At 41.6% G+C, this 25,751-nt stretch overlaps 2 protein-coding genes across 2 annotated transcripts in view; one reads left to right on the top strand and one right to left on the bottom strand.

Moving 5' to 3' along the window:
- Positions 1-5,360: 5,360 nt before the first annotated feature.
- Positions 5,361-18,350, bottom strand: mmp16b (matrix metallopeptidase 16b (membrane-inserted)). Its single transcript, XM_070844510.1, has 10 exons — positions 18,157-18,350; positions 16,054-16,202; positions 15,330-15,446; positions 13,875-14,179; positions 11,261-11,422; positions 10,549-10,766; positions 10,283-10,421; positions 8,717-8,867; positions 6,684-6,799; positions 5,361-6,173 (listed from the first exon to the last, which is right to left on the bottom strand). Exons 1-10 carry the CDS (start codon positions 18,283-18,285, stop codon positions 5,812-5,814), a joined length of 1,848 nt encoding a protein of 615 aa, XP_070700611.1. The 5' UTR covers positions 18,286-18,350; the 3' UTR covers positions 5,361-5,811.
- Positions 18,351-25,457: 7,107 nt separating this feature from the next.
- egfra (epidermal growth factor receptor a (erythroblastic leukemia viral (v-erb-b) oncogene homolog, avian)) overlaps positions 25,458-25,751 on the top strand; it is a 40,203-nt gene continuing 39,909 nt past the window's right edge. The window contains exon 1 of the mRNA XM_070844367.1: positions 25,458-25,702. Coding sequence (XP_070700468.1) covers positions 25,624-25,702 — 79 coding nt within the window. The 5' untranslated portion in view covers positions 25,458-25,623. The remainder of the gene's footprint in view (positions 25,703-25,751) is intronic.

Here is a 25,751-nt window from a genome sequence, read left to right as displayed (position 1 = left end):
CTGTTTCCCAACCATGCAATTGCAGAATACAGTGATTTTACACATGACAGCCATTATTAGCCTTGGCTGCTGATACCACACACACAAACTGGACCCTATGTAATGGGCTCAGAATTAGGCTCAAAATCGTCATTAGAAACAGCAACATCAGCTGCACCACTGACTGACCCAAATTTGTCAAATCAAAATTGTTTGATCTATAAGGGGTTATTGTGTTGGAGGTGTTTGTGTGCTGCTGGAGGCCCTGAGAGCTTTGTGAATGGGGGCATCACTTTTCAGAGGGTCTACCACAGCAAAATTTGGTGAGACCAGGAGCAATTCAGGATTCCTACTGAGAAAGGACACAGCAACCTGGGGAGGGGGGCCCCCTCCTGGTCGTGTCGTCCTTCCTTCACACCAGACAGCAGACCAGAGTATCCGGGCCTCGTGAGTGGGGTGCTGGTGAGAGTGCTGCTTGGGGACTTTACCATCCTCTACCTCAGTGACATAATAAAGCATTTATAGTGATACTACAGTACGCTTTACTTTTTTTTCCATATATGATGTTGTCTTAAGGCTCTCATTTTTGGCAAATACTGTCAAATAAAGATTTGCTTTAATTGTGAAGAAGCTTGAAGATATTGTGAGCAGAAGATCTTCGGATTAAATCTGCACTCAGTGCCTCCGATGTGTCAGATGTTTTAGAAATTGCATATATAATGTGATAGTTATGTCATAGGCCACATTTATTGCCGTTTATTGAATTTGTCCTATATTCCTGCCCTGCTATTTCAAAATTGGGAGCTTTGGGAATAGTAGAGAAGAGAAATTAAACATCAGCTTGTTTGGCTTTACAGCACATTCACTGGTCATCTCCATAAGGCCCGGAGGTGAGGTGAGTCCACTCACTAGAATCAAAACATGGACGCAAATTAGGTCATTCCACATTTATGCCTAATATTTCTTAGTCTTCATATGAGCAGGGATGGCACTGAAGTAAATAAAGCAGTAGCACTGCTACAAATAACGTGAGAAACAATTATTTAGAATTGTGTCAGTCGTGAGAGTTTTATAACAAGAGTTTATACACTGTCACTAATGATTTATTGGGTCTCTAACACATCTGGTGGACCAGTAGAAGGCTGTCATGATGGCCAAGAGAAATGCATGTATGAGTTAATAGAGTACTTTAGTGTGACTACAGTACATTTCATGTCACATCTTTGCAGGTTTAAGTAAACATCTTCAAAATGTTTCTGTAAACAGCTACAAATGATATTGACAAGGAGAGTTGGACCTTAATGTCTGTATCATCAGTCATTGTTTTTTAAATGAGTAAATAAGATGAAAAGCCCCAAATATAATGATCTGCTGGCTGTGTGTGTGTATTTTTTGTGTGATTTTTCTTCCGTTACATAACAAAGGAGATCCTACACCTTGAAAGTAGGCACACATCCCCTTAAAATCAACATCGCTGAAATCAACTCTGTGTTGAACCCTCTAGCAGGACCCTTCCTCTGCGAAGCGAGGGAAGGTTTGTGTCGTGGCATCCAAAGACCGCATAAAGTAATAATGTGACAGTACATGGGCTCTTTCAATGTAAGAGGCCGTTTCCACTGATTTACCACTGTTCCAAATGATTACTGCCTCTTCTACAATCTGAACACTGGTATAACATTCATTTTGCATACATAATTACAGAAGGGTTTCATAAAAAAAAAAAAAAAAATCTAAATGTTATGAAGTAATTATGCTGTTTATCCAGCAAACTGGACTTGCCCTTTACCCAGCGCTTCTGGACACACATGACCTGGATGACTGAAAATCTTCTCAGACACTGTGTTGTGTACCAAATCCTGTTTATTGCACTTTCCTATGTGTTCTTACTGAAAAGGGAGGTGGACTGACCCAGGAAAAAGGCTTCAGAGACATCTCCAGTGAGGCAATGTGCTCCTCAAAGGAATCTGCAACATGCAGCAACACAGAATCAGTCCTGCATGATGAAGTTGTCCATCAGATTTATCTCTTGTTTTCTTACTATATAAATGAGATATCTTCTGTCTTTCTAAGATCAAGGCCTGAAACAAAACATTATTGTTTGTGCTGCTTGATTTGCATCATGGAAATGTCTATATTCTGTTTTTGCTCAAGTTTAAGATCGCTCATTGCCTTGTCCAGTGCGAATAGAGTTAAATATATGTTATACCAGCGAGAATTACTCCAGGTCTCCTGAATAAACACTTCTTCAATGTTGCATCTTAACTGGCTTATTATGGTGTAGATTACCTGTGGTGATGCACTATAAAACATTTCACCTCAGTCTGATTTGAATGTTTGTATGCAAGAGCACAATAGAAGGACACACTCATTATGCACTTGTTTTATTTACAACACACATCATTTTTCTTTATCCATAGAATGGATGGATTAAAAACAAAAGCCTCCCAAGCAGACAGTATACATCCTGTCTTTATGTACATATTATGCAATATGTTTACTTCTCATACACTATGCATCAGAGTATATACTGCACGTATCTCTGTGTATAAGATCTTAATTGCAATTATTGCAAACTGCTCCTCGTCTCTTCCGCACCCTTGCCTCTCTGGTGGATCGACTGCTGTCTAATCGGCCCTATCTACTTCCTTTAATGACTAATGCTTAGCAGCATGTGTCAAGGCAGACAGAAAAAAAGCACTGAGGAGTCTGGAGATAAACAGGGACAGGTCAGAGCATTCAGACTTCCCACTTGCACTCAGTCCACATCTAAAATGTCAGCTATTTCAAGTGATTTAAGTGTCAAAAAGACCAGTGTAAATATGTTTGTGATTTACCTCTCAAAGATGGAAAAACATTCACACCAGATGAACTGTTTGTTCTTGAGGCAGTAACAGAAGGAGGATGATTACTTGGTGCTGGTAAGACTAGAAAAAAAAACATTGCATTTCAAACCCACTTTATTGACAGCTTCTTGCCCTCAGTACAATGCAATGCAAGATTTGAGGTGCTGAGCACAGAGGAATAAATACGGCAATAAATATAGTACCAACTCGCCTCACTGGCCGACTTTAATCCACGCTTGCTGGAGCCATCAGACCCTCACCACAAACACACAAACTGATAAGACATCACACACAACACTGAGCCAAAGGTTTTTGCTTCCACCTTAAATTACAGTGGTCATGGATCGAGATGGACTGAATTCAGCACAAGATGTTCCTTTCTTTAAAATGTGTACATTTTCTTTCATGACTCCGACAAATGTCTGAAGATTGGAACAGGGAGGACACACTGAAAGCTATTAAATCACATGGTTTATAAAACATGTCGATGCATCCAACACAACCTGCAGTGCTGATCAGTCACTTCATTTAACCGTAATGGGAAAGACTGAATAGCACAGGAGTTTCCGAATGATCCATTGTCAACAGCTATGAATGAATGACATCTTAGCTTAACAATGGCATGCATTGTCCTTGTGTAGGTTTAAGTTTTTCTCCCTAACAAACACTGACATAATGAGAAAAAAACCACATCTAATCAAGGTTTAACCCATCAATCATGGTGCAACCCACTTATTTACCCTTCTATAGTACATTTTAAAATCTCTAATTCCTTCCGTGACATGTCGTGAAATGAGATTGCCTTTATCTCAATGGAAGATTATGTCAGATATCCTGTACAGTGGATGTTGATGACCATTTCAAGTAAAAGAGTAACAAAATCAAAGAGCACAAATATATAAATCTCATCATGAATCCTAACAGACAGGTAATCTGGCAAACCACACAACCACATTGTTACCTGTATGGCAGCAATCGAAGGCAATTGCGAGACAATATATTTTATTAGGGTCCAGACTGTGTAGTACATTTATATGACAATGCATGGGGACAGAAAAAGCCCCTGCTCAGTTTAGCTCCATCTCACCTCAGAGAGAGTTTTGTTATACTTTATATCATTCAACTGTTTCTCATACTGCTGATAAAACTCTCTGAAACATATGGTTTATATATGATGTCATATATATATGTAACATCATTGATCATGATAAATAGGTGAAATATTTGTCAACAGACTTAATTTGGCCCGTTCTGGTTTTCAGATATATCTGTTAATTCAGTGTTAGAGAGGTTCTACAAACATTTAGTAGGAATTTGTTAATATAACATGAGCATTCTTTGTATAATGGATAATTACAATTACAATGCATAAAACAATCTGGTTCCATTATTGGACACACAGTCAAAACCGACTTCCTGCTTTTTTCCTGACATTCAGAAGTCAGACGACGTTAAGTTTCTTTATTTTTACGAATTTATGCCTGTTATTGTTTGATGTATTTCTTCTTAACAATGGTTTCACTTTGCATTTCCTCATAAAGTATTTGCTATAACTTAGTGAATCGATGGAGCAATCTGGGCAAAAGCACCGGCCACTTTAGCTCGAGATGCAGTGATGATTTTTTTCAATGAGAAATACTGTATGTGTCTCATTTTATAAATGTAGCTTGTTTTTCCTCTTTTCTCTCTTCTGCCCTCCTTCTCTGCATCCTGTGCTATGTGAATTAGTATGTAAACTTACAAACATTGTATAAAAGTTGAAAAAAAACCAAAATATGGATTAGTAAAGCTGTTAAAAATGTATGGACTGACACTGTTTGGAGTATTATTGTCCCAACCGAGCAGGAAATAAACGAAAGCAGGATGTTAGCTGTTCAATAACTGACACTACAGTACAGTACAGTACATATATAGTGTGGGTAATTACTGTCTCTTTCACACACACACAACTAGCCTTCCCTTTCTCTCTTGCACCCTCCGGTGAGGCAGTAAATGAAAGCTGATAGCCCACTCGCCATCAGGTATTTAGCACAGCTTAGCACATTTTCGAGAGCAATGTACCCATTTTGGATCCAACTGTCCTTAATTACTGGTTTTGAAATTGCATTATGAGCAGTAATTAATGCCTTCATACACTGTTGGTATTCCTACTGTGTCATTCAGTATTCAGCTTCCAGACCGGAGAAACAGAGAGAAAGAGGAGGGAGTTTAAGCAATCTGTGATTAAGGCAGTCTCATAAATATTGCAGTGAGGTTTTTGGCCCCTGTTTTGGAGATAGACTGCCACCACAGTCTTGAGTTCCTAGCTCTTACTAACGGCTGCTTTCTATCCCCACAGATTACAGAGCAAACGAGTGGATGTGAATACCAATGGCAAAAGAAAATCTGAGTATGATGCCACAATGTTCGATCCACGGAGGAAAAATATCCCATCAAAATAAACATCGAGCAGTAATCCTCTTTGGAAGAAAAGGTCATATTTGGTTTGTGTATCAGTCCTCCACACAATGAATAATCTTTTACAGGGACCCTAAATTAAAAAAAAGCACAGCTCAGAGCAATTTAATTAAGAAATGAAAGTAAAGTAGAAGCCTATATCTAATTTGTCCACTGAAGTTAGTGCTAGGGGCTTTTTAAGCGGCGTGCAGAGACGAGGATAGACAAAGGTCCCACTTACAGTAGCTTAACTCTGTCTCACTTAATTGAGTTCATTCCAAGATACAGAAAAAAGTCAAAGCAGATACATACATATTAGTTGGACAAAGGAGATGTGGCTCCCTCACTGTCTTCAGTTGAATTCTGCTGATCGTTTTGCTTCCTTGCAGCTTGCACGTTATGAGTTCAAGCTGTTTTAAAATCTGCCAACATGGCAATCCTCATGTACTGTACCCTTTACAGTGCTCCCAATTACTGTACTTAGGGCTTCAAGTAATAACTAGACCTTTATCAGAGCTTCACACTCCTCACTGTACAGTGCAGTAACAGTCCCTCAGACCCACTCCTGCATGGAGCGCTTGCAGTACAGTATGTGGCGCTGTGTGCTCTTCCTCCTGAACTGGAAAACAGTGTAGAGGAGGACCATCATGCAAAGCGCCAGGACACAGGGGATAGCGATGGCCACTGCTTTCTCCGTGCCCCCCGCGCTGTCCAGTTTGATGACAACGTCCACGTCACCATTGTCATAGTGGCGTTCCTCCGCCGCCGGGGGGCTCCAGTCCCAGTCGGGGTCGGCAGGTAGACCATCACAGCCCATGAAGTCTCTCAGGATAGACCTTGGGTAGCCAGGCTCCACACGAAGCAGCTGGTTGTTGAACTTCCAGTATTCCTTTCCCTTGTAAAAGTAGGTGAAGCCTGGAGGGAAGTATAGTGGGGACACAACAAATACACTTGTGTAGATTAACTGTGCAGAGCAGATGTTGTGCATTTGCATATATCACTTTATCATGCAGTGGAGTAGACAAATCAGAGACTATTGTATTAATGTCTCTAAGCTGATATTTTGTCCGTGCTTTCGGCTTTTGGTTGCTTATTAATGAGGCTGTACTGTAGGGCTGCAACTGTTAATGTGTGCAGATGCTCTGACGTGTTAAGAACAGTTTTAAAACAGAGATTATACACTGGTTTATACATTTACTCTGGAAAACCAGACAATGTTTTCCATTTTTCATGTTGTTACATTCAGGACTAAAATGATAGCAACCAGACAAATCATTTAAAGCCAAAATGTGTCTCAACAGTATTTGAAGGTGTTGCTTTTGATCTTTTATTCATATCACTGTGTCTTACAGACAATTTTTATTGGATGCCATTGAGTAAAACTACTTGTTACTACTGGTTGCATGGTCCATAAAGCTAGCATACCATTGGCCTTATCCACAAAAGCCCCCTGCGGAGAGTCAGGGATGCCCTTCCAGATGGTGATAGGTTTGGGATAACCTGGATCCATGGTCCTCATGTCCTCATTGTACCTCCAGTATCTACAAGAGACAGGCAGAGATACAGCGGTCAGTACAGAGGTTTATGCACACAGTCTCAGTGACATGTACCCCTGTCAGACACCGGACCCTGCAGTAACACTGTGCCGATTTGGGTCAAACTCAAGTGGGAGGATATCACACATTTCCTGTGAGTGTGCACAAATCCCCACACACAAACAAAAATCAGCACAAAGTGATGAGAGTTTAATTAATCCAACGCTAAAGCACAAGATCTACTTGTGAGTAAACAAAGGCGGCTAACATCCCTTTTCTATTCAGCCGACCGTCACCGGACTCAGACCTTAAACCGTGTCTGAGGGACAGAAGCAAATATAAGTAGTGTCAAATGTACATGAAGCCACGATAACCAGTCCCATGTCATGGGACCAAAGGCTTGTCAGATCCATCCATCCACCCATTTTTTATTCCGCTTATCCGTCAGGGTTGCGGGGGGGAGCTGGAGCCTATCCCAGCTGACTTCGGGCAAGAGGCGGGGTACACCCTGGACTGGTCGCCAGCCAATCGCAGGGCCACATACAGACAGACAGACAACCACTCACTCTCACACTCACACCTACGGGCAATTTAAAGTTACCAATTAACCTAATGTGCATGTCTTTGGATTGCGGGAGGAAGCCGGAGTACCCGGAGAGAACCCACGCTAGCAGGGACCTTCTTGCTGTGAGGCAACAGTGCTAACCACAGCACCACCAGTCAGATCCAAAAAATAATAATTTTAACATGTGTGGAGAAGGAAAGAAAAAGAATATTTCAGAGCCGTCGCCAGCACGACTTACAGACCATGTAATTCTGAGGATTTAAATAAGCTATCACACAAAATCAAAAGGACATATCGAATATTGTTGCGTAATACTTAAATAATGACAATATAATGATACTGATGCTTATATGGAGTACTTACACATACTTTTGAGGACTGATTCTAAGTCTGATATGGTAACCAGGTGGGGACGTTTATAGTTTATATTACTCTGCTAAGGTCAGAAGATGTCTGTAACTTGCAGCCAGACTTGAAAAGACGGTCTTCACCCTCAAACTGACCATTTAATGGTCAGCAAGTGACTTAATTCACATGACCAGATAAGGCGGTCGATCAATCATCCATACTTTGTTTATCTGTCTTTTCAGGGGTTGTTTTGATTGATCTTCCTCTCACATGCTGCCGCCCACACACATAAATCTTGCCACACAGTGTCACTTCTTTGAATTAGAACAAACACGGCCCTGTCAAACAGTGAGAGAGATAAAATTGTGTTTGAGACGATGGACAGAACATCCTGTTTGTCATGATGCGCAGCAGCAGGTTGAGGGATGACAGTATCATGACAAAGCATTTTGTCAGCTTTCACCACAGGGTCCCCTGACCTCTTAGGATATGATTTATCATGACAGCTGAACAAACATGTGAGTCACACTGGCATATTCTCAAACTTTAAGACCCTTGCAATTCACATAGATACACAACAGATTCTCTGATTTGGTTGTTTTGGAAAGACTACCAAGTTTCATGTCACTTCCAGCTGCAGGTAACTAAGTACAGCCATGACTAAATCAATTGACGTATGCAAGTAGAGACATTTTTTTGACATAAATACTTGAAAATGGCTTAACTGTTGAAGTAACATATTCATCATTATAAATGTTGCTCTGATTTTGGTTCACAATGGGATGAAAGCCAATAAGCAGCATTTGTCAGCTGTTAAACAGGCAATCTGCGCTTTCAAAGTAACATGTGGCAGCTTACAAAGTTTGATTGATAAAAACTGCTAAAGAGGAGCAGAAGGGAAGTAGCTGACAGACTCTAATAGAGATTTCAGCCATCAATGGTCCAATAGTGCTTGAGATTCCAACTATTTAACTTCAGTACAACAGCACTAATAATCGTTCCACACAGACCTGTCTCCTTTGAAGAAGTAGGTTTTGGCGACATCCTCCCACCAGACAGCTGTCTCGATACTCTGAGTGGGCATGCCGTTCCCGAACAGCGAGATGTCCTGAGGGTACGAAGGCTGGAGAGTTGTGTCCTTGAAGACCCAGAAACGGTTTCCTAAAATACACACACGAAGTTAGGATGCTCTGGGACAAAGACATTATCATAAAGATGACCTCAAAAATCTAGCTAGACAAAACACGGCCAGCTCTCAGCTTATTCAAGCCTTCTGTGTGATTTTTCTGTCCACCGAGTCTGTTTATTTCTGTTCACATGATTTCAAAGGTCAGATGTATCACCTCGTTTACAAAATATCTGCACAGCAGAAAATCTATGCAGTGTTATCCATAACACAATAAACAGCACAATGATGCTCTGAAGGCAACTCCACCGAGACTCGTTGTTTTCAGTTTTATTGAAGCTATTGTTGCATTTAATTCAGTTTGATCATAAGTGCCTCGGGCAGAGTGAGGAGAGCTGCTGCGGTGGTGAGCTTGCAGTAAGTAGCAAGACACTCACATACACACACACAGTTAAGTCCCCCTGAGAGAATAAATAAAGCATGAGGCACTCTGATCCCACTGGGTGACAGATGTCATGTTAATCTGCCTGATGGACGGATGGCTGTACCGGACCTGCACCCGTTCTGTTATCGTACAGAACGTGAAACAACCTCAAAGTCACCCGGTCAGCTGCTATATGATAAAATACCCCTGTGTGTTCAGAGAGCTCACATGTACGCCGTCACTTGTGGTGGTGATATATGATAAAAGATTATTACAAATGAATAAATAGAAGATTACTGTACGTTTAAAGAGCTCACATTTTCACACACGCATTTGTAGTGCTGGTAGGCAATAAAATGGCACTTTGATTGACATGTTGTTTAGCAGGAAAATATCATAACTGCTATATATTTGTAACTAAGGATAAGGGGTTAAAGGGTAATTTGTGTAGTCTAATTTATATTTCGTTAGAGACTTAGAGACTTGGAGAAACATTGAGAGGAGACTTCTCATTTTTGTGGATTACCTTGATTTATTTCATGATTGTAAATTGAATCTGGGAAGAAAAATCTAATTAAAAAATTAAAGCTTCCTTATGGATTTTTCTTGTAAACAAACAAAATCTTTCTCTACATTCAGTGTTTTTACCAAAATGCAGTGTGTGTCTGACAAATGTGTTGAATGCATTTCCTTCCTAATAAAACATTTGCGAAGATGTTTTTTTAATATCTTATATCCTGTGCTGTTAACATCCAAGTTTGCTAGCTAGCAATGTTCTTCTGTGTTGCCTTTGATGGTGCATTGCTACGTTTCTTGGCAGCAACCACCACGAACGGTCAATCTGCAAAATAGCGAGAAACTGGTGACAAAAATATGTGTCGTAGTGGTTTTGCACAATACTAACCGGACAGGGGCTCATAAAAACATTCCTCTATAACATTATCAGTGATGAAAAACTTCACAGTTTTTAATGAATTAAAAACCAAGTAAAATAATGAAAGAAAGGAAAACTCTTAATTTTATTACCTTTGAAAAAGACAAACTTCCCTTCGCTATTTTCATACACAGCATCAATTTTGGGAGGCAAGCCTTTCCAGAAGTAGTTGATCTGCATAGGGTAGCCAGGGACTACTGAGTTATCCCGTACCCTCCAAAACCACTGGTCCTATAGAAATGGACAAGGCAGAATCATCATCACTCTGATACTCTTACTATCATCATCATCATCATCATCATGTCACACTGCTTTAAAACCAGCTGCCATGTTCACTCCAGCTTACGATTTACTCTACCTTGAACACAAAAAGCTCCTGCCGCAGGATGGCCAGGGTGTTGAAGCCTCCGTCACAGATGTTGGGTTTGGAGTTGGGGTTGGAGGGCTTGGCCCCCTGTGGAGGGCGATGGGGTCTGGCATGGCGGTCATGCTTACGGGGGTCTGAGGGCGGGTGGAAGCGAGGAGGAGGGACAGTGGGTGGGGGCCTGGTAGGCTGTGGCGCTCTATCTGGTGGACCTAAAAAGACAAAAAACATTTCATCCTCCATCCATACTGTTCTTTTTTGTCCATACAGGTTTTCTGTGTTTGTAAGATTTTAAACTAGATTTTAAACATATTAAATAAGTGTATAATTTGTTGACCTACACTTTCATTTTTGGTATAGGTGATCTGGCCATGTTGGAGCTCTGCTGGGTGACTCATGTTGATTTGAAAGCTGACAGCTGACAGCTGACAGCTGACAAATGCTGTTTACTGGCATTCAATCCAAAATAACTGAATGTTGCAGCAGCATTTGAAATTTTTGATATTTATACCATTATACATACATAACACAGCTTCAATGAAGTGTTGAAACAATATAATACATATGTAACATTGCTCTAAAGGGCTCCATCAAACTACTTTCTAGCTAATGCAATTTAAACAAAAAGAGCTCTACATCATCTCTGGCATACAGGCTAAAGACATTAAGGTAAAGACAGAGATTAATGTATGAAGTAGAGGGTTACCATAGATTTTCTGGATGCCCTGTAGGTCGTCATGAGGTAGTTTGAAGTTCTCTGTGTCCATGTATTGGTAGAAAGGAGCCATGATAGCAGTGGGGTCATTAGAGTGTTCCAGGCCCAGAGCGTGGCCCAGCTCATGCACCGCAACCAAGAACAGGTCGTTACCTGGAGAGGGGAAGAGGGCACTGTGAATGCAAAAACACGCTATCACATATGGCATACAGCTCAGTAGATACAGCACATTAAGAGGTGGAGCCGTGGAGTGACATACACCCACGTACAGATACAATCACAATTTTACTACTAAAAGTACAGGGCATCTATATAGACATTATATTGTACGAGTTTTTTTTTCCCCACAAGCAGCAATTGTACCACTGAAGCTGAACTCATGGCTGCAATGTCATATATGAAATGTGCGAGAGTATGTGGGCACATTGAAATTGTTCATATTATTACCATTCTCTTTGGTCTTGTAGCGTTTACTTGATTAGTCAATCATCAGACAACAAATCAGCAACACTTCTGATAATAGGTAAACCATTTAAGTCATCTATCAAGCAGAGACTGCCAAATATTTGCTTGTTCCAGGGTCTTCCATATGAGAGTTTGCTTTTCCCAGTTTTATGCCACTGTAAATTTATTGTTTTGACATATTAAAGATTAGCCAATAAGCACAATATTGACACATAACCGGTTGATTAATCAGCAATGAAAATAATAATTACTTGCAGCCCTCTGGTGCAGGCGTCACTTCCATTGAGCTAATGCTGTGCTGTGCACTGCTAGATGTAAACTGCAAACCATGAGCACTTTTCCCTCTTTTGCTCCGTAAGAGAAGATAAGCCACATGTGAGCCACAGCTCACAGGGAGCAGAGACACGTTGCTGCCCAGGGCGCCACAGAACAGCGAAAACACGCATCCATATAATGCACCTGAACACATACAAATGTCGGCATAGCGCAAGAAAAATTGTGGGTACAGTTCGTATCACATTCAAACACACACGGATGAATGAAAAAAGAAAAATGTCATGGTCAGTGTCTATGGTCACCACTCAGCTCACAGTGTCAACCTGATTTAGAAAGAAGTACACCATTTATGTACAGCTTGTGACTGAAGCTGTCCCCAGGAGATTGTTGCCCTTTAAAATGTGATATCCACTCCTGCCAGCAGCGTTGCACAGAACAACCACTGACCCTCAGCCAGCAGCTAAAAGGTTACACCTCCCCCTCCCCCATTTATCTAACACCACGGCCTCTTCCACCTAACCAAAAATGTCCCATAAGGACTCCCGGGAGAGAGGCCGGAGCTACCATTAGCGCACATGTCAACATGCAACATTTACAATTACACTGCTGTGAAAGCCCATTAAAGGTTGCACAGCTTTCCAGACACACAAGCTGAGACAGGAGCTTTTCAAAATCAGCCTCAGCACTCGACGTGGATAACCGTGGGACACCGTGCAAGGGTGAACATTTGACTTGACTTGGGAGTCTAAGACAATTACCACTGGAGTATGAGAACAAAAGAAAGAGAGGGAGGGGAGCTGATGGGGTGGCAAGCAGTTTCCCAGAACAAATACAATGTGAGCTGTTACCCTCCTCTTCCGTTAATGGAGGGATAAAATGTGAGCGTGTGGCACATGGGTATTAGCGAAGTAGCCTGGTGGTGCTCCGACAAGCCTGGCGCCCTGTAGGTAGGCTAATTAAAGTGTTTGTGGATGCACGGCTAAGAAAGGCTGCTTGCGGCCTGCCTGAATACACATCGATAACATAACATAACATAACAATGATTTAACCTATAATAAACTACCATAACCAAACTTAACCTAGCATACACATAATAACATAATATTATACAACATTATATAATACAGCAAAGCACAACACAGCATGATACAACCAATAATAACTAAGTAATCTAATAACGTACCATAATATGCCAATACTAACACAGCTTAACATAACATGACATGACATTATTACATTGAGTAATTGTGAATGTGGCATATATCTGGCACTTTCCTGTTTGCTGTCACCTCCCTTGAAGCACAGAACTGAGCTACATCAAATTCACTAAAAACAGAATAGCCACAATAATGTGCCAGCAACCAATATCTTAAAATAGCAGAGCTTTCTATTCTTTCATCTGAAGAGCTTATTATGCAGAAAAAAACACATCAAAATCCTGACAGATGGGGTGATGCGTCGTTACAGAGCACAGCCCGATCAAAGACATGTCTGCATTCTTTGTTTTTGGCTAAGCATCCCTCATACCCTGCCCTGTGATAGCATCTCTGACACGGTGCCCTCCTGCCTAGCCATCTGTATTTTAAGTATTTGCTTTCCATCAGTCCTTATCTGTCTCTCCTGATGACTGCTCTTTTCCTTCTGTTTCTCAATGCTTTTCTCACTCCTTCCACACCCCGTACCTGCCAACAGTCTGCATTTATCAACCTGTCTTTCTCTACTGTCTTCCCTAATCTTAATCTCTTACTTTAATAATTCACTATCAACTTCTCCTCCCTTTTTCTTTCCTCACTCCTATACCTCCTGTACCACCACTTTCTCTCTCTTTCCATTAAGGTTTACACCCACTCTGTCTTTCACTTACCATCATGGTTGGGGTTCCCCAGGGTCCAGGGCTCGTCTGAGTCAAAGTGTGTGTCCCCTCCTATGCCTGGGCCGGGGAAGTAGGCGTGGGCGAGGAATCCCCCCTCCCCGTCGAAGGGTGAGCTGTCGCCGTGGAAACCCGAAGCGAAGATGATGGTGATGTCCACGTCACGCCTGCCAGTCTCCAGGGCGCTGTATGGAACGGCCTCAAAGCGTAAGGGAGTCACACCCTGCCACACGTCAAACGCCCGCCGGATGGCATCGTGAGTCTCCCGGGCACCCACCTTTGGCGTGACATTTTTTATGCTGTCGAAAGGAAAAAAAAGGAAACCAGCTAAGAGGCAGAGGCTATGAAGCTGAGAAAAAGCTCTGCTGGTTGGCGTTTACATACTGTGGTACTGTGGTGCATGGTACTGTGTTCAAAGTGGTAAAAGACATGGGTGAAAATAGTGCAGCAATCATAAGTATACATCATGAAACTACAGGCAACGAAATGCTCAGGAGAAGAGGAGAAAAAAAAAGAATACCGCATCAACTCCGTGCCTCGTTATCTCGTTAATTTTGAGTGAACATTTTTACTTTTCGAAATGAGGAGACACTAAAAAGAAAAGTTGCACTTGACACAACTATTTCAAGCCCGGCAGCTTTTACTGAACTTTTAACACAGCAGTCGTTATCAGTCCCTGGCAGGCAGAGAGGAATGGGAAATCTTCTCCCTCTCTCTCCACTCATTTTCATGAATAAAGTGCAGTCAGCAGCAGCACTGGCTCAGCACTGATTGACATTCCATTAGGAGAGGTGGCTCATCAATTCAAATTCGTGGAGGAAGGAAGGATTTGAATAAATTGACAGTGTTATCGTCTATTACTGCTGTAACCTGTCAATTTGCAGTTGTGCCAGAGACCCGTTTATCAGTTCTCCTCAGAACCTATTAAAAGCCAGAGCTTAATCAGGCAAGATAAGATGAGAGTTTGAATATTTCTGCTGAGATTACGGACAATTTACACTCAGGATTTTCAAACAGTTTGATATGAGGGAGAGGAAAGCCTTCAATCTTCATGCTACTCAGCTAAAATTGTTTGTTTTGTTTTATGAAAAGGAAAGAATAAATGGAAGCTGTAAAAAAAAACTGCCTGATCCCATTTTTCATTTTGCCAGCAAGCTATTTATACACTGGAAAGTAAATATACTCGCAGCACACATGGGCAAATGTATGTGTTAATTTGAACGTGTGATGTTGACTATATTTATATGTGTGTGTGTGTGTGCCCCCACATATATGACATAATTGTGCAGTCTCTATGACAGCACAGAGCATGTAATCCCAAGGTGGATGAAGACGAGGAGATGAAAGACAGAGGAGAGCTGTGAAAATTAACACTGGTACATCCGAACACTACAATAAGCGCTACTAAACTCAATGGTCGCTATGACAACTGCCTCCACTATCTCTCACCTGTAGGTGATGTGTGTACGCTGCCACTTCTGTCCTGTCAGCGCATATCTCCGCTTCCGTGACCTCGAAGCACTTTTAAATTTGTCCGGAACTCCACAGCGAGGCTTTTGCATCCAACTTAAAGAACAAAAGAGAAGAGAAGAGAAGAGAGGGTGATTCAAGTTTGCCAAATAAAAGTTGGGAGGTAAACACCATCACAAAGCAACAAAAAGCATCGAAGTGAACTCAGTAGTTCTCTTCCTGACGGGTGCCAGATAACCACAGCAGCAAAATAAGGAGGTGTGCAAAATACCACTAAACTACTCCAAACTACAGTCATTAATACAAGTGCAAGATCAAAATCTCAGTGAGGGCTGAGAGGAAATGAAGAGTCTCTTCATTCATACCACATCAGATTATCACAAGTACAGAACACACATAATGCAAAGGCAAAACGTTAATTCTCACCTCAGTGTGATATCACTGCATCATCATGCAAAATGAGAAGAAGGAAAAGTGTTAAAACTTTCACCTGAGGTTGTTTCAGGTGAGGTGACGGGGGTAAAATGAACATCTCTATTTCTGTCCTTCACTATTTCATTTAAAATATTGATAGCCATCCCTTCTGCATTTTAAATCAATGAGCGGAGCATTTGCATAAATATGACATCAACAGCCTTGGGAAAGTGAAAGAAAGGAAGCTTGTGTTTGTACAAGCACGTCCGCGGCACGTGTGTATACTCACTCCTTGGTTTTCTCATCCAGTGTCCCTGTGACATTGAGACCGTAGACACGCTGCATGGCAGCAATGGCTGAGTGCATGGTTTGGGCTGAGCGCAAGACAGACATTCCCGGTTCTGTGCGGGGAAGATAGCCATACCTCTGTAGCCATCCCTGTGAGGGGAGAGAGGGAGAAAGATTCGCACCTTCATATCGTGGCTATTTAACACTTTAAGATTTTAAGTCTTTATCAGAAATCTCAGAGAAGGGAGAGCTGGAGATGCGGAAAAGGTGCTGGGCTTAAATCACATGCAGGATGTTGAGCATTTGCATTTTGCAAGTTTGTTCAGATAATAAATGAGTTACTCATCTACCACGGTGTGCATAGAGTATCGATTGAGCAGTGGAGCTGTGTGCAATACATCAGAAGTGAAAGGTTACAAAAGATAAGGGCTGTTCTCTTCATGTCTTCCCATTAGCTGCAGCTATGAACTTAAAATCTCTGTCATTGTGCACTTGATTAGATTCAGTCCCACATTTCTTTTTATATATATTTCTTCTTTTCAGCATTCATATTTCACTTAATGCTGGAAGGCTGTCTGGTACAAACACAGACATACCTCCACCGCAGTGGTTGGGGTACCACAACAGTAGCTAGTTTATGAGGACAAAGTATTGCTTGCTGAGTTACCCAGTTTGTTCCAGTAAGTCGCCAATCCCATAATAAAAATCAATAAAAACATGTCCGTGCGTCATTCAGTCTGCACCTCAGAAGAGGCTGTAATGACTACAAGCTGTAGTGACTAACCGTTGTTACAATGCTTTTTTATTATCGCAAGAAAACCAACTGCACTGACAATGAGCTGCAGTGGTTATATATTCACATTTAACGTCACAGAGTGAATGAAATGTTTAGAAGTTTTAATGAGCTTTAAGGAGGTAGAATTTGCATGCAAATGGTCTATTATTTGCAGACATTGTCTATCTAGCAGTGGTTTAGGTTTAAATTTGCCTGTGTATGTTTGCTCAGAGGCTCTGTGGACATCAGTGCAACTGTTTGCATTTGAATCCCTTCCAGTGACCTTAGTCAGTGTTTGTGTCTTGCGGCTGCCGGTCAGTGTACATGTGCAGGATTGTGGCCCTGCCTCCTCTTGCCCTACAAAACCAGAGTGTGGCTTGATTCAGAGGCGAGAGGTGAGGCCGAGCATCATCCAAGGGTCAGTGCCAGACTCAATCCTGAAGCGGACAGCCATGAGATGCCCACGCTATCCACAGCTGTCCACACGCCAACCAGCTGCCTCCCCATCACTACACAGCCTATGAGATACTACTAGCTAATCTGACTAGCTGTCTCCTGTGTCCATCCCTCCCCCTTCTGCCTCTATCCCTTTTTCTGCTGAGCTAAACGCCTTGTTTATCCCTTTTTTCCCTCTCTCCAGTGGGTGTTTCCTGTGTGTGTTGTGTTTGTTCAAACGCACAAATCTCAGACAGATATCCGGCAGATTTCAGCGAGCCATAAAATTGAATAATGATGTGTGTCTGTGTGTGTGTATGTGACTGTCAGCCTCAGCATTTAATTTCCTCAGAGTGGTGGGAGGGGAGCCTGAGGTGAGGATGAAAATGACATCAATTAATAAGGTACAAAAAAGCAAATCCTATTATGCAACTTGTGTCTGTAAATGTTTAATCTCCTCCAACACCATGATGCTGCCAGAGCATGTTTGACTTTACGCTGGCCTGTCACAAAAGTAAATGTAGCCATAAAAACATGATGCTGTAGGGCATCTCTGTTGAAACAGAGTGCAATCACATGTATCTGGGCTGCACATTTAGGATCGCTGGGCTGGATCGGCTCAGCTCATGGACCGCAGTGTAATAAAATGAGCATCCTTCTGTTTCATTGCACTCTACAAATGAGGAATGCTCGCTGTTTTCACCGTTAAGTGCGTGAGCTGTCCTGATAGGCTTGCAATGTATCCATGTTATGCGTTACGGTAATTGTGCCCACGGATAGCGTGGGGTGTCTCTCTAGATACATATCTATATGTTGTTCACGCTGAGGCAGATGATGTGGAGGAGAGAGCACGGTCATTTATGATAACCATGGAGGGAAGGCCATTTATCTTACCTCAACGCTGAACTGATGATCCTCCTCTCCGGACACGGCACATGAAATCCAAAGCAAAAAATGCAAGCAGAATGCTGCCGCGTAAAAGCAATCCGATGGTTTTCTTTTACTGGAGGATACTAAGGTCATAATGACCTGTTTTACCCGAGTGTTTATTAGAAGAAGCCGCCCGTCTGCTGTGGCTCTTATGTCAAACGAAAATCATCAGGCGAGCTGTCAAGGCGGGATTCAGATGAAAACGAGCAAAGGGCCACGCGTTTTTTTTTTATAAAAATCCCGATGGTGGCATAAAAATGTTCCGATGTCAAGCAGAGATAACGCGGCACGTTAGACCCGCTGCCCTCGCCATTCTTATTTACATCAGGGGCTACATCTATCCAGCAGCATCAATGGCCATGTACAGTACCCAGTCTGCGCAAGATAGGCTCCCTCCCGACTCGACGCCTGCGCTTTGATTTCTCACACAGCGCAGCGCTGCTTGGCAGCATCATGAGAGCTGCCCTACAGAGTGCATGGGGGATGAAATACCATTCCTCAGAGCTGCCTCTGCGTTTCACTTGTTCATCGCAAAGGCCACGGCTCTGTGCAATTTGAAGTGCACACGTGCAATCAGGGTTAATCTTAAATTCCTGATTGTAAACAAAGGCCCTGGTCCAGATTAAGCTCTGATGTAAGCCTGCATTCTTCTGCTGATGCTTTTATAAACCCAAGCCAAATGATCTCTGTGTGCACTGACATAACTGTGCAGTAACCCTGTAATCATCTAAATAAAGCCCGCACCTTGCAAATGATGGCTTAGTGAATCAATCATCCATCTTCTTAATCATGATCCTGTATATAAGCACAATTATACATGAGAACAAAAGCTGGCCAGTTGCCAAATTATGGTCACTTTTCTTAAAATATCTGTCCTTCAGTTTACCCCTGTGTTGATATCTGGCCTAAGGACCCAGAGCAGGCGAACTGACATCTTCCCAAGACATTTATAGCTCCTACGGTTCTTTATGGCCCAAACGTGCTTCAGCAACAGCAACCTGCCTCAAGCAAAGGAGCCACAAGATGGCGGTGTTTAATTGAGGAATGTGGCCGCCAGCTGTTTGCTTGAAAACCTCTGAGGGACACAGGACACACTGGAAACTGAATCCACCCCACATTTAAAGTAATGAGCCGAGAAATTGATCTGACATTGATTTGATATGACAGGCAAGAAAGGGCATATGGAAAGGAGTGAGGAAAGAGCTCATGACACAATCTTGGTTGCACTAAAGCTTTTCTTATGTTTACATGCAGCAGAACATGCAGGAGAGAGGGTTGGTGATTTATTTGGTTACTAATACGCCAAATAAATCATGAACTGATATATAACACAGTGGCCTGGTTAACATTTAAACCTTACAGTGTGTTTTATTTCAGCTGTCTCCTCAAGGAGCACTGGCTGCTGACTCTGACTCTGGCGGCTACCTGCAGAGAAATTTTCGTGTTAGCTGATTACATCCATGGTCTCATTCTATCAATCACTTGTACAAATGAGAGGGAGTTGGAATATCATCTGCCAGGCTGACACATTTGTGGCTTGGCAGTTTTTTTTTTTTCTGTGAACGGAGTCCAATGCAAAATATGTGCCGTTTCAGCCAGTTTTGCTAATGGTCAAATCTTTGATCCCTTTTATTCACACTTGTGAATGACTCAGAGATTCCTGTAGCTCGGGCCACTTCTCACAATTGATTTGAATAGATTGGATGGAATAGGCCACCGGTTACTGGAAAAGAATCATGGCAACAGCTCAGGGAATGCAAACCATCGCCGCAACTGTGCCACAGTCAGCACCAAACCGCCTCTGTCCACTGTGGTGATCAGTGCTGCATCAGCCGTAAGGGCCTCGTCAAAGACTGGGCATGTCACCTAAATGACATGAAATCTCCTGACCTTGATGGCGGATTGTTATCCTGTCCAAAAACACCATAAAAAGCATATTTTTGACTGAGTCTGACGCCAACAACTTTTTTAAATGGCCAGAACAGAACCTGAACAGGACTCCTGAAGGAAAATCTATAACAAAGAATGATCAGTAAACTCCTCCTCCTCCACCTGCCATAAAAAGCTTATCTGTAATAACAATATACAGTTATTTATGACTATGCACTGCTTTAATATACCACACAGCAATTTATTTCACATATTATGTGAAGAGTAACAATACTAAAAACTGTGGAAAGCCCGACCTGATGCACTCACATTTGCTAAAATCAGTATCTTCTTCAGAAATCGCCCCCAAAATCCACATTTTTGCAAAGGCAACACACACATATTTGTCAGCGTGTGATAGATAGATAGATATTCCTTTATTTATCCCACAATGGGGAAATTTCGAGTCATCAGCAGTTCTGATTCACACATACAGGATACAGTTCACACATACAAGGAAAGGGAATAAAAATATATAAAATATATGTATGTTTGCATGTACAGTATATACAGTGTGTTTGTTCCTCCATTTTGCTCCTACTATTTGATTAAAATGCTCACTTGTTGTTATTCTATTGTTTTATTGCTTTTATGTTTGGCTTCTGTAAAGAACTTGCTGATGAAGTGCTTTATAAATAAACTTAATTACTATTGCGATTACATGCATGGCATGCCACACACATTAAATTACCTCTGAAACCTGAACACACAAAACCTTCAGGAAATTATCCACATTACTCATAACTACGAGCAAGGTGTTCCATGTTATGAAACAGGATGTGACTGGTTGAGAAGTTGAGAAAGGGATTCCTATTGGATTAAAACAGGTTCATTCATTTACTTTAAGGTGTTTACTGTGTAACCCAATGGGCTGCCATGGAGACCACATGCTCTGGCAAGCGAACATGGCTCCCTGCCAAAGACCAGGGGCCTCACCAGGAAACGGTAAAACAGGGAGAAATAAGACCCGCACATGTTTTATCGCTCTTCATATGAAGAGAATACAAAATGTGTGTATTACAAAACAATCTATTCAAATATTTGCCTTTACTATTTAAGTTCAGCTGAAGGAGAATTTCCTTTAGGGGGGCAGATGGTGAGATACGAGGTAATCTCACTGGCTTCTCTCATTAAACCTAATTAATTGGTACTTGACAGTTTGCTCTGAGCGCCTGAGGCTTTTTAGCCATACCGCTGAAAACAGGATTTAGAAAGCTATTATTAAAGCCTTTATGGACTCAGTTACACCCAATCCAAGTCTTATCTCACATGTCAGATATACTGTATGGCTGCCATGAAAAGTGCCAAAAATAGTGCAGAGAGTCACAGAAAGGACATCTAAGACTGAATATTTAATTTTCAAAATATTATTTGATCCATTTTTTTATTGGGGCAATAATTAGTCACCTTTGCAAAGTACATTTGCCATGATAAATGTTCAACAAGAAGTTAACTTTTTATCATCCTTTACTGTATATTCCCATGACTTTGTTGGGATCAAGGTACTTTTGACTCAGAAAGTTTGTTATAAGATTGTGTTTTCCTTTCTTTTCTTTCTTTCTCTGGGCTGTAAAACACTTTGGATCAACTGTGTTCTGTTTAAAAAGCAAAACAAATAGCGTTGAGTTCAGGAAGAGTATAGCAGAGTATGGCAGCTTATTATTCTAATGGCTGATATTCACTTTGGAGCTGTCATATTTATTTTCTGAAACACAACTAGTGTGATTTCCATTTGGGTGGACGCAGCAGATGTTGCATCTTTGAGTGACAGTGAATCCTACATGATCCCATATGTTGTGTTCTTCTTCCCTGCTTCTGCTGTACAGTCTCATCTCCACCATATACAGGACACTCCAAATGGTCATGCTGTTAGTAGGGGGCTGGTACTTTCCTGTGTATGTTTTCCAAAAAAAAAAAAAAAAAGCATGTACTGAGATGTTAGCTGGTCCATCTGGGCCCCGTCATGCAGATCAGACCTCAGACCTCCAGGATAATGAGTCACCTCCCCTCACAACACGGTCACATAACCGCTCTGCCTCACTGAACCACTTAATAAGACTCCTTGTGTAAATATCATCCTCTTAGAAATTATGTCCTATATTATTTGGATTTTGCTTTACCTGAAAGAACTTGAATCTCAAATATGAGCTGCAATAATGAGCAGATACTGCAAATCCAAAACGCTCCTTAAGGTACTGAATACCAGCACTTACTGAACATAAGAGATGGAAAATGTGAGAATATTGCAAGGTGGGACATGTATTTATTTGCCAACCAGTAGCTGTCATCACTCCTCTTGCTCTTTCACTCACTTTCTTCTTCCCTCTTGCTGTGGTTCTTTTTTTTTCTCACTCTGTCTTTCGAATCCCCAGTGGTCTGGCTATTATTCTGTGTTTGTTTAGTGTTTCTGCTTGGCTGACAGACAGCTGTGGTGTGAGGCTGGGTGGGCCTGTGAAAGATGCACAGAGCCTCAGGACAGCGGAGGATGGCGATCTGTAACACCGTAACTACTGGTAGTTCTTTCTTTCTAACTGTGGAGCATTTCAAAATTGAGACGTTGAACAGTGGTGTTGAAACTGACCTCTGGTGTGAAGCCAAGATGATTTCTTTCCTTTTTTTCTCATAACAAGCTGCTATTGAGGGTTACTATGTGGCAACCTTGATTTCAAAACATCTAAAAAACCAACCCCTGAGTAAGAATCAAATACACGACCCTGAAATGAAGCTGAAATTTAGTTTTCAATAAAAGTACAACTGTAGTATTTGACCTCCCTTGATCCTCTTTACGAGACTTGGACTATTTTAAAGTGCATAACCTTGCAAAGGGAGTAAGTCTCTCACTTCATGGTGTTCCTTCGGTTACCATTTTCCCTGACTTATAACAAAAACCATGGATTTTTTTTTCTGTTTCCAAATGGCAGTACTCAGAACAGCCAAACCGACAGTTGCCCCACATCCACAGTACAGTGAAAATAGCTAACTGTGTCTCATGTGAAACGTTAGCCTCACATTAGGTAATTCCTCCTCGAGGAAAATGGTCATAATTTCACCCAACACAATAAACTCTTCCTCCAACAGTACAGCCAAAGACGATTTGCTGAGCCATTAGGCTGCGATAATGAAATAAACACCAGTGTGAAAAATGATTTCTATCACTCCTGTCCCCATAGAGTCTGATCTGTGTACAACAACAAACACATTTAAGCAGCTTGACATCCAATTAGACTCGGCTCCGATCAGACGGAGACTCTGTTAAAAGTCTAGACGTTTTGTCCATTCAACCCCTGTATGACACGGATACTGAGAGCTGTGCTTCATACATGCACATCAACAAATCAACAAGGGAGAAAGGGTGATTTTAGGATGCCAGAACTCACTGTTAAGCATTGCTGTTATACGTCAAATGCGATAAAACCTCTAAAAGTTAGGTTTAACATCCCAATGAGTCATCACCATCATCCTTTTCTCCGAGTTTCTATACCTAGGTGTTCAACTAAAATAACCCCAGGGACACTTACATCAGATTTGGTGAATCAGTTAGTGCGAAAACTCAGACAAACAGTACATATTTGTCTGTAAAATGACTGTGTAGTTACTTCTCTGAATCTCTGGCTGCAGTCTTTGATAACGCTCAGCATCAGTGTCATTCATAGAGGCTCACAGTACATAGACACGACCTTCACAGAGCATCATTGCCTAAATAACACCAAACACGCTTTTTTCAGAGCACATAATTTGACATGACATTCTGTGAAAAGCGTGAAAAAGTGTAATTAATAATATAAATATGACTCCATTCCATTTAGGCGTGTCTGTTCCAGGGTCTGATATTGTGCATGTGCACTCTCTTGAATGGCTTACTGGGACATTTAATGGAACTGAACCGACGTTAACGTTATTATTTCCATCTGTGCTTTGCCTGAAATGACAAGTCAAAATATCTGCAAGTGAGAAAGACCAAAATGCATTCCAGGTAGTTACTGAAAATTAATCAGAACATTTTCATTATATTTGTTTTCTTTTTTACTCACATATGCTAAATGGACAAAGTCATCAAAAGATGTATTCCCTTTTAAAGCATCATCAGAGCATTACACTAAGGGCAACTTAAAAATGCCTCCAGCTCCAGAAACCAAGTAAAGCTCATTTAATCCACCTTTCCAACTGCAGGTAAGACAGCAAGAAGTGCCAAACCCCCAGCTTACCTTTTGTAGAACTAGACTGATAACTAGATCTACAGCTGGACTGATCTATCAGCTGTTAGCGTACATTTTGGCTGTGTGGTAGTAATAGGGACAGTTTCTCCATACGTGGTTTGTCCACTTAGCTTTTTCTACTATTTGTTTAGTACATGTCTTTGTCATCATTTTAATGACAAAATGTAAGGGATACTTATCATTGATGTTTATGTGTTTATTCTTTAAAAAACATATTGGTTGATAAATCATCAATCGCCAAATATATGCAAGCCTCCGTCATGATCTAGTAAATAGGCAAAGATATGAATAACCTAACTTTTTTCTGCAGGTTTATCTGCCTTTTCCATGCCATCCTTTATCCAACTTACTGTATCTAAGTTGAATTATCTCATCCAACGCACAGTTTAAAGGTCATACTTGTGTTTGAAGGTTCCTACTTGAACCGGTTTGCTGGTTCCACGTCCAAAAAAAACACATTATTTTTCTCATGAGTGCTGCAGCTGTTTTCAGCCTCTATTCAGAAAAACAGAACAATCTGCTGTTTCGCTCTCACCTTCCACAGTTTCGTGTTACCGGGAGCTGGCGTTTGTGAGGAGGGGAACGAGGACAGGAGGACAGTCAGCCTGCTGAAGGAGGAGGTCACATGATCAAGAGATCCCCTTCTGACATCATAAGGGGAGCCAAATCTAAATGGCACGTTTTCACACATATTTACTGAAAGATGGAGCAGGAGGAAAGGGGAGGGGATGGGTCTTTTCTCCGGGTTTGGCTGTCTCATATATTTATGTTGCACTTTGTACAATAGGAGACCTTTAAGGGAACAGATCATCAATTCATGCATGTCTGCATATTTATTGAGCAGTCTTTGGAAAGTTTGTCCAGCTTTTAATCAATCACAGAGAGCAACTTTTTTTTTTTTTTTTTTTTTTGAAGCCCTTATAACACAACTGCCGTGTACTTTTCCACAAACTATTTATGGTGAAATACTGTCCCTGCTGTTTCCTTCCCTAAAAACCATCCTTTGCGTCTCTACCTGAGGAGTCCGAGAGGCGCATCTATCCTCCCTCCTGCTGACGTCAGAGCAGCCCTAGTTTGTCCTCGCGCTGCACGAGCTCGGACTGCTGGAGATATCTGCGAGGAGGAGGAGCTGTCAAAGTTTCCCAGAGAAGGAAAAAGTATTTTACTCAACGAGAAAGACAGGGGAAAAAAAACAAAACTTCAGAGTTGTAAAGTTTTCATAAAGCGGAATATCGCGTTGTTTGCCATGGAATGACACCTTCTCGCCAGGAGCTTCAGAAACACGATGGCGACCCGTTTTCTCCAGTGGATCCGTCTCACCTCTCTGCTCTGCCTGGGCTGCTGTGTACTGGCGGAAAAGAAAGGTATGTCAGGGAGCTTTTACGGCATGTACGTGGCCGGGTTGTAACGCCG

Source organism: Pempheris klunzingeri, chromosome 15 (assembly GCF_042242105.1).
Source record: "Pempheris klunzingeri isolate RE-2024b chromosome 15, fPemKlu1.hap1, whole genome shotgun sequence".
In the NCBI taxonomy this organism is placed as follows: Eukaryota; Metazoa; Chordata; class Actinopteri; order Acropomatiformes; family Pempheridae; genus Pempheris; species Pempheris klunzingeri.
This window is presented reverse-complemented; position numbering and strand designations above follow the sequence as displayed.

Bases quoted from the DNA above. Each gene is read 5' to 3' on its own strand.
- mmp16b (XM_070844510.1), bottom strand. From the start codon at position 18,285: ATGACCTTAGTATCCTCCAGTAAAAGAAAACCATCGGATTGCTTTTAC. The intron at 14,180-15,329 runs GTGAGAGATAGT...TCCTTTCGACAG, and splicing joins CGTACACACATCACCTACAG to CATAAAAAATGTCACGCCAA. The intron at 10,422-10,548 runs GTAGAGTAAATC...CCATTTCTATAG, and splicing joins AGGAGCTTTTTGTGTTCAAG to GACCAGTGGTTTTGGAGGGT.